Source organism: Heteronotia binoei, chromosome 9, assembly GCF_032191835.1.
Source record: "Heteronotia binoei isolate CCM8104 ecotype False Entrance Well chromosome 9, APGP_CSIRO_Hbin_v1, whole genome shotgun sequence".
Classification (NCBI taxonomy): domain Eukaryota; kingdom Metazoa; phylum Chordata; class Lepidosauria; order Squamata; family Gekkonidae; genus Heteronotia; species Heteronotia binoei.
The window spans coordinates 124,539,208-124,554,275 of record NC_083231.1 but is presented as its reverse complement, the minus strand read 5'-3'; the positions used below and the strand labels follow the sequence as shown (position 1 = coordinate 124,554,275).

Genomic DNA, 15,068 nt, shown 5'->3' with positions numbered 1-15,068 from the left:
AAGGTAAATTCTGTTCTGTCAGAAATCTGGAAGGGGGGGGACTTCAGCAGAGCACTTCCTCTTGTCTCCTTTACACTCCAAACCAGATAATGGGGAATGAGGATATGGCGAGGTGGGCGGATCCAGGAAGTGGCTCAGCCTGGAAAATCTGAAGAGGAAATTGAGCCTGCCTATGAATTTGGCCCGTTTCCTGCACCCCTGGGGCTGACCGCCTCCTTGTGTGAACAGAAGAGAAGCCATCTTGGATCAGGACAGTGACCTATCTAGTCCCACATTCTGTGTCACATGGGGCCAAAGCCCAGGCACCATCATGAGGTCCACCAGCAGGACCAGAACTCCAGAAGCCCTCCCACTGTTGCCCCCCCCAAACACCAAGAATACAGAGTATCAGTGCCCCAGACATAAGAATGTACAAGAAGCCATGTTGGATCAGGCCAATGGCCCATCTAATCCCACACTCTGTGTCACATGGGGCCAAAACCCAGGTGCCATCAGGAGGTCCACCAGTGGGGCTGGCCAGAAGCACCTCCCCAAGCACCAAGGAGACAGAATATCACTGCTCCAGACATAAGAAAAACAGGTTACTCACCTGTAATTGATGATCTTCGAGTGGTCATCTGTGCAGTCACACACGTGGGTTTTCCTATCAGGACGAACCCTACCTCGGAGATTTTAAAAAGCTAGCCTAGGCGTTATTTTTGGCGCGCACTCCCTCTCGCTCTGGGGAGCAGGCATCCACTGCGCATGCCTGTAGCGCGAGGGAGGCGCCCAACCCACTCAGTTTCTTTCCCCGCCGCTGACATAATAGGAGCGCGGATATATAAGACAAGTAGCCAGCAGCGGGGACGGCTGGGCGGGCGTGTGTGACTGCACAGATGACCACTCGAAGATCATCAATTACAGGTGAGTAACCTGTTTATCTTCTTCGTGGTCTCTGTGCAGTCCCACACATGGGTGACTGATAAGCTGACCTGCAAGGCGGTGGGTGCTGGCACTAGAGTTGGAGGAAGAAATAGTGCAAAGGTTAGTGCAACATAGTCAGCACATTATAGGCTATAAGGTAAGTAACTACTCACCAAGCCCGGACCAGCTTCTTAGTCAAAGATGGAGCGAAGAACTGCCTGTCCGAAGGATGCATCCCGCCTAGCACGAACGTCCAAAGCGTAGTGCATGGCGAAGGTCGAGGAGGAAGACCAAGCGGCAGCAGCGCAAATGTCCTCCATGGATACACCCCTGGCAAGGGCAGATGACGTTGACAAAGCTCTTGTAGAATGAGCTCTTATGGCAGATGGGACTGGTTGCTTCGCGAGTTTGTAGCACAGCTCTATAGCAGCAACCAACCATTTTGATAGTCTCTGTGTAGATATCTTTTTTCCCTTATGACGGCGGCCGTAGGCCACAAAAAGTCTGGAGTCTGTGCGGAACGATGCAATTCTATCTATATAAAAGGCGAGTGCTCTTCTCACGTCTAGACAGTGTAGAGCTTCTTGGCCCTTATCCGTAGGCCGTTGGAAAAAAGCAGGTAAGGTAGTGGTTCTATGCAGATGGAATGCGGAGACCACCTTCGGTAAGAAAGCGGGATCTGGCCGTAACACCACCTTATCATGGTGAAACATGGTGTAAGGCGAGTCCGCTCTGAACGCGCAGAGATCACTTGCTCTTTTAGCAGAGGTGAGTGCAACTAAAAGTGCCGTTTTCCATGAGAGGAGGTGAAGTGGTATCGTAGCCATAGGTTCGAAAGGCGGTTTTACTAGTTGGCTAAGCACTAGTGACAAACTCCAGCTAGGATACATTTGCCGCAGTGGTGGGTGCAAATGTAAGATTCCCTTTAAGAAGGATTTCGCAGCAGGGTGTGAGAAAACAGTTCGACCCTGTACCTGCGGGTGAAAAGCTGAGATTGCTGCCAGGTGCACCTTCAGAGAGGAGTACGTAAGGCCCTTTTCTGACAAATGCAGTGTATACGCTAAGATTTGAGGCATGGAAGCCGAGGAGGGGCTGAAATTATGCTTGGTAGCGTAGATGGAAAACCTTTTCCATTTCATGGAATATGACTTCCTTGTTGACGGTTTCCTTGCATTAAGGAGAACGTGTCTTACTTCTTCAGGAAAGTCTGAGAACATATCCTCCAGGCCGTTAGGCGAAGCCTGTTCGGGTCGTGGTGCAGAACCCTGCCGTTCTGCTGGGACAGGAGGTTGTGTGCCAGAGGGAAGTGATGGTAAGTGTTTTCTGACAGGAGGAGAAGGGTTGTGAACCATGGCTGGCGTGGCCACCATGGCGTCACTAGAATGCAATCTGTGTTGTCCAGTTGAATTTTCTGTATGCACCGTGTTATTAGCGGAAAGGGAGGGAAGAGGAAGTGTAGTGGACCGGTCCACGTTTGTATGAAGGCATCCCCTGCAGACTGTTGTGAGGGCGGACCTCTCATAAAAAAGATCGCACACTGTGCATTGTCTGGTGCAGCAAACGCATCTATTGACGGAGTTCCGAATTTCCGGAATACTGGCAGGAGGTATGACCGGTGGAGTGACCACTCGTGGTCGTTGATGGAATATCTGCTCAGTCTGTCCGCTTGAATATTCTGTACGCCAGGAAGATGTACCGCAGTGAGGTGGATCTGATGGGCAATACTCCAATGCCACAGGTGCATTGCTCTTTTGCAAAGGCGGGTGGATGCTGTCCCTCCTTGCCTGTTTATATAAAAAACCGTCGCCACATTGTCTGAGGCGATTTGTACGTGTAGGCCTTGAAGAGATGGAAGAAACGATTTTAACGCTCTGTGAACAGCTAGAAGCTCTAAGCAATTGATGTGGAGCGACTGTTCGTACGGTGTCCATTGCCCCTGGACCGTGAGTACGTCGAGATGAGCTCCCCAGCCCCATCTCGAGGCGTCTGTTGTAACCACTGCTGATGGGCTTGGCCGTAAAAAGGGCATTCCCGCAAGCAGGTGAGCTCGAACTGTCCACCATTCGAGCGAAGGGAGGATGTGGTTTGGAACAGTGAGGATCGTTCCTTGAGATTGGTGTTGGGGTCGAAACGCGCGGACGAACCAGATTTGTAGGGTTCGCATGCGTAGTCTTGCGTGTGTCAGAACTGCCGTCGTGGCTGCCATAAGTCCTAACATGCGCTGAATGTTGAAGGCCGCTTGTTTGGGTTGTTGCATTATTTGTGTGGCCAGCGTCTGAATGGAGGATATCCTGTCCACAGGAAGATACGCCTTGTGGTCCGTGGTGCACAAACGAGCCCCAATAAACTGAATGTCTTGAGTTGGGGTAAGGTGTGACTTTTGATGATTGACCTGGAGGCCCAGGTTTGCTAGGAGCGCAAGTGTGATGGAAATGTCCTTCATCAACTGCGTCCTTGAGGCTCCCACAAGGAGCCAATCGTCTATGTATGGGTAGGTTGCAACGCCGCGTTGTCTGAGGTATGCTGCAATAACCGCCATACATTTCGTGAATGTCCGTGGTGCCGTGGAAAGTCCGAAGGGCAGAGCTCGGAACTGGTAGTGGTTGTTGCCAACGGCGAAGCGCAGAAACTTTCTGTGGCATTGGTGTATTGTCAGGTGGAAGTATGCGTCCTGTAAATCTACCAGTGCCATCCAGGAGTTTCTGGGGATTAAGGGCAGAATCGATTGTAAGGTGATCATTCTGAATTTTCTGTGGCGGATGAATTTGTTTAGGGCTCTTAGATCCAGAATCGGGCGCTGTCCCCCATCCCTTTTCGGGACTAGAAAGTACCTGGAATAAAAACCTGTCCGATGATACTGGACTGGGACAGGCTCTATAGCCGCTTTGGCTGTTAAGGTGTCTATTTCTTCCTGAAGGGAAGGTGATGGGGGAGTGGAAACAAAATGATGTCTTTTTGGTGGTGCTTGAAACTCTATGGAGTAGCCCCTCAAAATAATGTTCAGAACCCATTTGTCCGTGGTTATTTGTTGCCAATTGTCGAGAAATGGAAGAAGTCTGGAGACGTGCTGAATTGGTAGAGGTAGAAAGTCAAAGAGACTGCTTTGATGAAGATGCAGCCTTTTTAGGTGGTTGTGGTCTCTGCTGTCTCTGGTTAAAGGATTGCTTTGGAGGAGGAGCCTTACGTTTCCAGTATTCAGATTGTCGAGGGGATCTGGAACGTTTGAAGGGCGTTGGTTTCCATGATCTGGGCTTATAGCTCTGTTGTTGTTGTTGCTGTTGGGCTACCCCCAATCTTTTCGCTCGTTTGCGGCTGTCGTCCACGGTGGACAGTATATCGTCCGTTGTGGCATTAAAGAGACCTTGTCCATCGAAGGGAAGGTCTTCTATTTTGAATTTTAGATCGGGCTGCAACGAAGAGGATCGAAGCCAAGCGTGTCGTCTTAGGGCAATTGAGGCGGCCATCGCCTTGGAAGTGCACCCCACAGAGTGACGGATGGTGTTTATCTGTTGCTTTGAAATCCTGTTGAGCTCCTGAAGCAGCTTGCAGGCTTGTTTCTGGGAGGGCTCAGGCAGGGCAGAGACGAGCGTATTCAGTTGGGAGGAGATATTGTGGGAATACGCGGCGAAGTATGCTAGGTAATTGTTGATTTTGGCAGTTGCCGTCGAGATTGAATACATTTTCCTTCCAAGAGTATCTAACTTCCTGCCTTCCTTCTCAGGGGGTACCGGGTGGCGGGTCTGTTTAGTTTTAGAAGATGAATGCACTATCAGAGAATTCGGTGCTGGATGGCTAAATAAAAATTTCGAATCCGGTGCTTGGATCCTATAAAGGGATTCAATTCGTTTTGAAGTTGGGGGAATGGAGGCTGGGTTGTCCCAAGCTTCTTTGATGGCTTCTAGGTGTACCGGCAGCATCGGCAGAAAGGAACCAGCAGGTAAATCTGAGTGCACCAAGTCGTGTACCACGTCTGTCACCTTGGGTGCATCCGAAGTAAGAGTTACGTTAAGTGCAGAGGCCATATTGGCAATCAAGTCCAGGTATGTCTTTGCCCCTTCGGAAGGTGACAAATCCGCGGGCTTGGCGATATCCGAGGCGGGGGACCCAGGGGACATGGACTGTATCGAGTCCGATGATTGAGCGTCGGATTCAGCATCAGAGTCAGGTTCGGGTTCAGGTGGGTCCGGTCTGGTTGGAGTCGTGCTTTTGGGTTCCACTGGAATCGCACCTCTAGGTTTAGAAGTCGAAGTGGAAGGAGTCGGAGACGGCTGTTTCGGTAGTTGCTTGCTCCGTTGGACAGGAGTCGCTTCCTTGGATGGGTTCCTGTGATAATCGGTTCGGTACCGAGAATGGTGGTATCCGCAACATGCATGGGATTCGATGGAAGGAGACCTTGAAGCATAATGGCGTCGCCTCGGGGACACGGATGGGGACCGAGATCTCGGGTTGTAGCGATGGCGGTCCCTCCCTCTACTAGGGGATCTCTCCGGGAAACGCGTATGATGGTACCGATATCTCTCTATGCTGGGGGACCTGGCTGGGAACCGATGCGTATCGAAGTACCTGTAAGCATCATGTTTGTACTGGATGGGATTCGACATATCGCGGAACGATCTAGGATTGATGTGGTGTCGAGTCCACTGTTGCGGGTCTCGAATCGGCTCCAGAGCAGGGTCTAGCATGGATCCTTGCGGGGAAGGGGATCGGGACGGAATAGGAATAACTTCTTCCGTCTGCTGGTGCGGCGACTCCGTAGCCGGGGTGGTCACTTCCTGGGTGTCGGATCCGGGAGTGGAGGGCTCGCATTGCGATTCGGGCTCGTTCTGTTGTTCGGAAGATTTCCTCGAGTCCCTCGGAATCTTCGGGTCCTTCGGGTCTGTCGGTTTCCGCGGAGCCTTCGGATCGGACGGTTTTCTCGAATCCTTCTGGCCCTTCGGGTCGGAATGCTTATGTTTCTTAGTGTGCTTCCCGCCCTTTGATTTAGTCGCCGCGGCCGTTTGTTCTGACGTTCTCGCGCCGTCGCCGGCTTTCGCGGCATCGCCGGACTTATGCTTGCTGGGAACAATGGCCACTGAAGCTGCCGACCTTGCGCCGTCCCCTTGGGGAGTCAGTAGGGGGGGCGACTTACTTGCTGACGAAGATTGCGACATATCAGGCTGGAGCACAGACTCCATTAAGTGGCTTCTGAGTCTAGCGGCTCTGTTTTTGCGCGCCTGTTTGCAGAATTGAAGGCAATGCGCACAGGCGTCCACTTTATGGGATTCTCCCAAACAGAACAAGCAAAGCGAATGCCCGTCCGATGTAGGGATTTTCGCCCTACAGCGCGAGCACCTTTTGAAGGTTATTTTACTGTCCCTTCCTTCCATACGCCCGGGGGGGGGGTGGGGGTGGGGGAAGGGAGGTCTGAGGAAAAGCGGGGAAGATATTTATCTAAATTTTTTTTTTTTTTTTTTGAAGATAAGAATATGAAGAAATAGCGAAGGATGAAATAAGAGGAAACTTGAAGAAACGGAGGCTAGATATCTGAGGTAAGTGAGGAGCGCAACGAGGTAGGACTATCCCGGGCGGCGGTTGGAAAGAAACTGAGTGGGTTGGGCGCCTCCCTCGCGCTACAGGCATGCGCAGTGGATGCCTGCTCCCCAGAGCGAGAGGGAGTGCGCGCCAAAAATAACGCCTAGGCTAGCTTTTTAAAATCTCCGAGGTAGGGTTCGTCCTGATAGGAAAACCCATGTGTGGGACTGCACAGAGACCACGAAGAAGATCATAAGTGAAGCCCTGTTAGATCAGGCCAACGGCCAATCCAGTCCAACACTCTGTGTCACATAAGAACATAAGAGAAGTCATGTTGGATCAGGCCAATGGCCCATCCAGTCCAACACTCTGTGTCACATGCCTACATTGCCTGGACCCTTTTTAGCTGGAGATGCCGGGGATTGAACCTGGAACTTTCTGCTTACCAAGCAGATGCTCTACCACTGAGCCACCATCCCTCCAGAGTCCTATGAAGAAAGGAGCTGGGCATGTTTAGCCTGGAGAGGAGGTGGCTAAGTGGTGATAAGATCTTCAAGTCCTTGAAGGGCTGTCCTATAGAGGATGGTGTGGAATTGTTTGCTGTGGCCCCGGAAGGTAGGAACAGAACCAATGGGTTGAGATTAAATCAGAAGAGTTTCTGGCTCAACATTAAGACGAACTTCCTAACTGTTAGAGTGATTCCTCAGTGGAACAGGCTTCCTTTTTGGGAGGTGGTTGGCTCTCCTTCTTTGGGGTTTTGAAACAAAGGCTGGATGGCCATCTGACAGCAATGAGGATCCTGTGAATTTACGGGAAGGTGTTTGTGAGTTTCCTGCATTGTGCAGGGGATTGGACTAGATGAACCTGGAGGTCCCTTCCAACTCTGTGATTCTATTAGGAAGAACTTCCTCACCATTAGAGCGGTTCCTCAGTGGAACAGGCTTCCTCCTCGGGAGGTGGTGGGCTCTCCTTGCTTGGGAGGTTTGTAAACAGAGGCTAGATGGCCATCTGACAGCAATGCAGATCCTGTGAATTTAGGGGGAGGTGTTTGTGAGTTTCCTGCATTGTGCAGGGGGTAGGACTAGATGACCCTGGGTGTCCCTTCCAACTCTAGGATTCTAAGATGACGTTGTTCTCATTCAACAGAAGAGCATCATCCTCATGGCTTGGGCTGTTCCTTTCTCTGGCAGCCCATGTGTCACCAGTCTAGAGAATCCCCACGCCAACTTTCCAAACCCCAGCCTTCATTCCTGGGGGTGGGGGCCCTGCAGGCTGCCCCTCCACAGCTGCCACATGCCTCAAGGCACCGTTCCTGCCCTGCCTCTGTGGAGCAGGTGGCTCTGTGGCAATGCGGTGTTTCGGTTTGAACTTCAGACCTGTGGGTTTTTACAGCCGCCAGTAATGAATCTGGACTTCAAACGGCATCTGGTGAGATCAAAAATTGCCAGAGAGGAATGTGTCTCCCGGATCCAGAGCACGGCTTTTCATTCATTATTTCTACCTTTGCAGGGACCTTTTACAAGCTGTTTATTTTCTGATCCCAGCTCTGGCAGACATGTGCAGGGCAGCGGGAGGAATCGATATTGACACAGTTGTGGGGGAGCTTGCTCTGAGGCTCGAATGGGGCTCCTGGGACTTCTGGAAAGGGACCTCCAGGGGTGGCCAAACTATGGCTCAGGCGCCACATGTGGCTCGTTCACACTTATTGTGTGGCTCTCAAAGCCCCCACCACCATGTCAGCTGGCTTGGAGAAGGCATTTGTCTCTTTAAATCACTTCTCCAAGCCAAGTCAGCTGGCAGCTTGGAGAATGTATTTAAAGTTAAAGTTGCTTTCTGTCCACCTCTAATCCCTCCTCCCTCTCCCATCTTCCTTCCTCCCTCCCTCCCATCCATCTCAAACATCTGATGTTCATGTCTTGTAGCTCTCAGACTTCTGATGTTTATTCTGTGTGGCTCTTCCATTAAGCAGGTCAGTGGTAGAGCATCTGCTTGGGAAGCAGAAGGTCCGATGTTCAATCCTGGCATCTCCAAAAAAGGGTCCAGGCAAATAGGTGTGAAAAACCTCAGCTTGAGACCCTGGAGAGCCGCTGCCAGTCTGAGAAGACAATACTGACTTTGATGGATGGAAGGTCTGATTCAGTAGAAGGCAGCTTCGTATGTTCATATGTTCACCCCTGTCCCAGGTGAATGCCCAGTGTCCTGTTCTCGGGACAAGACTAGTTTAAGGCGGGAGTCAGCCATAGCTGGGATTTTATTGGCGCAAGTGGATCACCTGACATACCAAATTCTAAATTCTGCACTAAGGGGACACATGACTACATGGAGCTCCTTTGCATCAGACCACTGGCTCTTCAAGGTCACCACTGTCTACTCAGACTGGCTCTTAAGGATCTTTCCCATCACCTGTTCTCTGGTCCTTTTAACTGGATATTTATTTTATTTATTTAGCTTATATTTACATCCCACCCTCTCCACGAACAGACTCAGGGTGGCTAACAATCAGACAAAAACATTATAATACTGAAATCACTAAACTTAAACAATACTAAAACCACTAAAATATAAACACTGCGGTGCTACTCAATATAAACAAGTGGGTTCAAAGTCATTCATCAACAGGCTATTCAAGATATTGAAGATATTGGATTTATATCCCACCCTCCACTCCAAATCTCAGAGTCGCAGAGCGGCTCAAAATCTCTTTTACCTCCCCCCCCCCCACAACAGACACCCTGTGAGGTGGGTGCGGCTGAGAGGGCTCTCTCAGAAGCTGCCCTTTCAAGGACAACTCCTACGAGAGCTATGGCTGACCCAAGGCCATTCCAGCAGCTGCAAGTGGAGGAGTGGGGAGTCAAATCCGTACTCACACATAAAAGTCTGTTCACTTAACCACTACACCAAAAGTTCATATGAGATTCTTAAGATTATTAGTTCTAACCGTCGGTGGTCCTTAAAATGTCGATGGTCCTTAGGATGTTATAGTTTCTCATAGCTGGCATTGCTCAGTCACTATTAAAGTAGCAGACCTCTCCCACTCGGGTATTCTAGGCTAGTCGAAATAATTCTGACGGCAGAGCATCAACAAGGCACGCTCAAACCACTGCACCCACCACCCAGGCTCTCTTGAAGTGTAGCCAGCCAAACTAAAAACTCTTCACCCTGTTCCTCTCTCTCACACACACAAGGCCTGCCATATTCAGCAGTGCCCTTAAAGAGGTCTTGAAGATGGTGATTCTATCACCTCTCAGCCGCCTCCTCTCCAGGCTAAACATCCCCAGCTCCTTCAACCTTTCCTTAACTTTCCTTCATAGATAGAATCATAGAGTTGGAAGGGATCTCCAGGGTCATCTAGTCCAACCCCCTGTACAATGCAGGAAACTCACAAACCCCTCCCCCCAAATTCACAGGATCCTCATTGCTGTCAGATGGCCATCTAGCCTCTGTTTAAAAACCTCCAAGGAAGGAGAGCCCACCACCTCCCAAGGAAGTCTGTTCCACTGAGGAATCACTGTAATGGTCAGGAAGCTCTTCCTAATGTTGAGCCGGAAATTTCTTTGATTTAATTTGGTTCTGGCCCTACCTTCCGCGGCCACAGAAAACAATTCCACACCATCCTCTATATGACAGCCTCTTCCACTGAGGAACCACTCTAAACTCACAAACCCCTCCCCCTAAATTCAAAGGATCCTCATTGCTGTCAGATGGCCATCTAGCCTCTGTTTAAAAACCTCCAAGGAAGGAGAGCCCACCACCTCCCAAGGAGGAAGCCTGTTCCACTGAGGAACCGCTCTAACGGTCAGGAAGTTCTTCCTAATGTTGAGCTGGAAACTCCTCTGATTCAATTTCAACCCATTGGTTCTGGTCCTACCTTCTGGAGCCACAGAAAACAATTCCACATTATCCTCTAGGTGACAGCCCTTCAAGTCTTTGAAGATGGATATCCTATCACCTCTCAGCCGCCTCCTCTCCAGGCTAAACATCCCCAGCTCCTTCAACCTTTCCTCATAGGACTTAGTCTCCAGACCCCTCACCATCTTCATCGCCCTCTCTGGACCTGTTCCAGCTTGTCTAGATCCTTCTTAAAATGTGGTGCCCAAAACTGAACACAATACTCCAGGTGAGGTCTTACCAGAGCAAAGCAATACCATCACATCATCTTCTCCTCCTCCTTCTTCTCCTTCTCCTCCCCCCTCCTCCTCTCAGGTCCAGAATTTTTATTTGTTTGTTTATTAAGCTTATATTCCACCCTTTCCCGCAACGGGCTCAGGGCAAATCACAACGTAAGCCGAACAACAATAAAAACCTAACATTTAAATTTAAAACAATACAATAAAATTAGCAAATCGAACAATCGAGCAATAAAACAAATAGGAGCATCGTCAGGTAGCAATCCAAGGTGGTAGACTTTGCATGGGGATTTCATGGCTATTTTCCACCAGCTGGCAAGAGAGGTGGCCCAAGAGCCCCCATTCGCTGAGAGGCTCACCTTCTTAGCCACGTAGCAGACCTGCTCGGCTGGGAGGTAGTCAAAGGGGAACACGAACCTCCAGTTGAAGTTGCCTTCTCCCCCCATTGACCTGTAATGGACATCTGTTTTCTGTTTGTTCTCCTCGTAGCCAGCCAGCCACCTGCCAAAGGAAGGAACAACACCAGCCGTGTGACTTTGGTCGCAGAAGAAACATGGAGGGCAACCACCCGTGGAACTCAAATTGTCCCAGGCTGCTGCATCTGCAGTTCAGCAGATTTGAACTGTGACTAGGACCAAAAAAGAACATTCAGAAGATCCATGCTGGATCAGACCAATGAGGGTCCATCTGGTCCAGCTTCCTGTCTCACACAGTGGCCAGCCAGTTCCTCTGCAGGGCCAACAACAGGGCAGAGAGGCCGAGGCCTTCCCCTGAGAAGAACATCAGAAGAGCCCTGCTGGGTCAGACCAGGGAGGGTCCATCCAGTCCAGCCTCCTGTCTCACACAGTGGCCAGCCAGTTCCTCTGGAGGGCCAACAACAGGACAGAGAGGCTGAGGCCTTCCCCTGAGAAGAACATCAGAAGAGCCCTGCTGGATCAGACCAGGGAGGGTCCATATAGTCCAGCCTTTTGTCTCACACAGAGTCCAACCAGTTCCTCTGAAGGGCCAACAACAGGGCAGAGAGGCCGAGGCCTTCCCCTGAGAAGAACATCAGAAGAGCCCTGCTGGGTCAGACGAGTGAGGGCCCATCTAGTCCAGCCTCCTGTATCACACAGTGACCAGCCAGTTCCTCTGCAGGGCCAGCAACAGGGCAGAGAGGCCGAGGCCTTCCCCTGAGAAGAACATCAGAAGAGCCCTGCTGGGTCAGACGAGTGAGGGTCCATCTAGTCCAGCCTCCTGTATCACACAGTGGCCAGCCAGTTCCTCTGCAGGGCCAGCAACAGGGCAGAGAGGCCGAGGCCTTCCCCTGAGAAGAACATCAGAAGAGCCCTGCTGGGTCAGACGAGTGAGGGTCCATCTAGTCCAGCCTCCTGTATCACACAGTGACCAGCCAGTTCCTCTGTAGGGCCAACAAAAGGGCACAAAGGCCGAGGCCTTCTCCTGAGTAGAACATTAGAAGAGCCCTGCTGGATCAGACCAGAGAGGGTCCATCTAGTCCAGCCTCCTGTCTCACACAGAGGCCGACGAGTTCCTCTAGAGGGCCAACAACAGGGCAGAGAGGCTGAGGCCTTCCTCTGAGAAGAACCTCAGAAGAGCCCTGCTGGGTCAGTCCAGGGAGGGTCCATCTAGTCCAGCCTCCTGTCTCACACAGTGGGCAGCCAGTTCCTCTGGAGGGCCACCAACAGGGCAGAGATGCCGAGGCCTTCCCCTGAGACCATCAGAAGAGCCCTGCTGGGTCAGACCAGTGAGAGGGTCCATCTAGCCCAGCATCCTGTCTCATACAGGGGCCAACCAGTTCCTCTGGAAGGCCAACAACAGGGCATGGAGGCCAAGGCTTTCATAACAACATCAGAAGAGCCTTTCTGGATCAGGCCAGTGAAGGTCCATCCAGCCCATTCTGGCAGCTATAAGCATAGATAGCTTAAAGAGGGAGCCTTCCTCATCAAAATTTCTAAGGAGCCTTCCTCATCAAAGGCTCCTTAGAAAGCTGGAGAGTCATGGAGTAAAAGGACAGGTCCTCTGGTGGATCAAAAACTGGCTGATTAATAGGAAGCAGAGAGTGAGTATAAATGGGCAGTCTTCGCAGTGGAGGACGGTAAGCAGTGGGGTGCCGCAGGGCTCGGTACTGGGTCCAATGCTCTTTAACTTGTTCATTAATGATCTGGAGTTGGGAGTGAGCAGTGAAGTGGCCAAGTTTGCAGATGACACTAAATTGTTCAGGGTGGTGAGAACCAGAGAGGATTGTGAGGCACTCCAAAGGGATCTGTTGAGGCTGGGTGAGTGGGCGTCAACATGGCAGATGAGGTTCAATGTGGCCAAGTGCGAAGTAATGCACATTGGGGACAAGAATCCCAGCTATAAATACAAGTTGATGGGGTGTGAACTGGCAGAGACTGACCAAGAGAGAGATCTTGGGGTCGTGGTAGATAACTCACTGAAAATGTCAAGACAGTGTGCGATTGCAATAAAAAAGGCCAGCGCCATGCTGGGAATTATTAGGAAGGGAATTGATAACAAATCAGCCAGTATCATAATGCCCCTGTATAAATCAATGGTGCGGTCTCATTTGGAGTACTGTGTGCAGTTCTGGTCACCGCACCTCAAAAAGGATATTATAGCATTGGAGAAAATGCAGAAAAGGGCAACTAGAATGATTAAAGGGTTGGAACACTTTCCCTATGAAGAAAGGTTAAAACGCTTGGGGCTCTTTAGTTTGGAGAAACATCGCCTGCAGGGTGACATGATAGAGGTTTACAAGATAATGCATGGGATGGAGAAAGTAGAGAAAGAAGTACTTTTCTCCCTTTCTCACAATACAAGAACTCGTGGGCATTTGATGAAATTGCTGAGCAGTCAGGTTAAAACAGATAAAAGGAAGCACTTCTTCACCCAAAGGGTGATTAACATGTGGAATTCACTGCCACAGGAGGTGGGGGCAGCTACAAGCATGGCCAGCTTCAAGAGGGGATTGGATAAAAATATGGAGCAGAGGTCTATCAGTGGCTATTAGCCACAGTGTGTGTGTGTGTGTGTGTGTGTGTGTATATATATATATAAATTTGGGGCCACTGTGTGACACAGAGTGTTGGACTGGATGGGCCATTGGCCTGATCCAAAATGGCTTCTCTTATGTTCTTATGAGGGGATTGGATAAACATTTGGAGCAAAGGTCAGTGGCTCTTAGCCACAGCATATTGTTAGAAGTCTCTGTCTGGGGTAGTGATGCTCTGTATTCTTGATGCTGGGGGGTCACAGTGGCAGGGCTTCTAGTGTCCTGGCCCCACTGGTGGGCCTCCTGATGGCACCAGGTGATTGTTGCTTTTGGCCACTGTGTGACACAGAGTGTTGGACCGGATGAGCCATTGGCCTGATTCAACATGGCTTCTCTGATGTTCTTAGAAAGCAGTCCTCCTTTGTCCCGTGAAGAGGCAGGGCAAACCACCCCTCTGTCTTCCACCAAGAAACTTCCAGATCACCTACCCTTTCACATAGATGTCGCTCATCTTCTCGCCCGTGATGCTGAGGTCATCTAAGAGGACATCTTTGGCATTCCAGATGATGCAGCGCAAGTAGAACCTAAAAGCCAAGAGCCAAGCATGTGGCCAGAAGACAAGGATGTGAGAAACACCCGGGACAGGAGCAGTGAAAGACATCCTGACTCCTCCAGGACTGCAATCCTTTAAGGCACGGGTGTCAAACATGCATCCTGGGGGCCAAATCAGGCCCCTGGAGGGCTCCTATGGGGCCCCTGAGTGACTGGCTGTCTTCTGCTTCCTTCTCCTCTCTCTTGCTTCCTTCTGCATCACAGTTTGCTTTGCAAGGCTTCCTCAATCACACAGCAGTCACAGAGCAAAACCTCTATTTTCTCCATTGGCTGAGGCTCCTCCCTTGGGGAGGAAGGGGGGGAACCAGAGCTTGCTTTGCCAGACTCTCTCAATTGCAGAGCTACCGAGCCAAGCCTCTCTTCCTTCTATTGGCTCCTCCCCTTTCTGGGGAAGGAAGGAAAGAGCCAGAGCTTCCTTTGCCCAGTTCCCTGGATCCCATGGGAGAAATACAAAGAAAGCACCTTTAAGAACAATGAGTGCTAAAGTTTTAAGCATTTTTAAAGTTCTTTTTTTAAAAATCCTTAATTGTGTTTGTCTGTGTCCTTTACAAAGTTTATATTTCTGCTACCCAATCTTAAATAAGTACACACAAGGTCTGGCCCAACATCATCTCATCTATGTCAGATTCGGCCCTCCTAACAAAATGAGTTCGACACCCCTGCTTTAAGGTCTCAGTTAGGGCAGGGACAGTGGCTCAGTGGCAGAGTATCTGCTTGGGAAGCAGAAGGTCCCAGGTTCAATCCCCAGCATCTCCAACGGAAAAGGGTCCAGCCAAGTAGGCGTGAAAAACCTCTGCTTGAGACCCTGGAGAGCCACTGCCAGTCTGAGTAGACAAGACTGACTTTGATGGACCAAAGAGGGTCTGATTCAGTATAAGGCAGCTTCATGTTCATGGTCTCCAGACCCCTCACCATCTTCGTCG

At 50.5% G+C, this 15,068-nt stretch overlaps 1 protein-coding gene across 1 annotated transcript in view; it reads right to left on the bottom strand.

The window, feature by feature from the left end:
• Window positions 1-15,068, bottom strand: part of DYSF (dysferlin) — a 301,818-nt gene that overhangs the window by 29,904 nt on the left and 256,846 nt on the right. The window contains exons 50-51 of the mRNA XM_060247222.1: window positions 14,022-14,117; window positions 10,901-11,042 (exon numbers count right to left, since the gene is read on the bottom strand). Of these exons, the coding sequence (XP_060103205.1) occupies window positions 10,901-11,042; window positions 14,022-14,117 (238 nt within the window). The remainder of the gene's footprint in view (window positions 1-10,900; window positions 11,043-14,021; window positions 14,118-15,068) is intronic.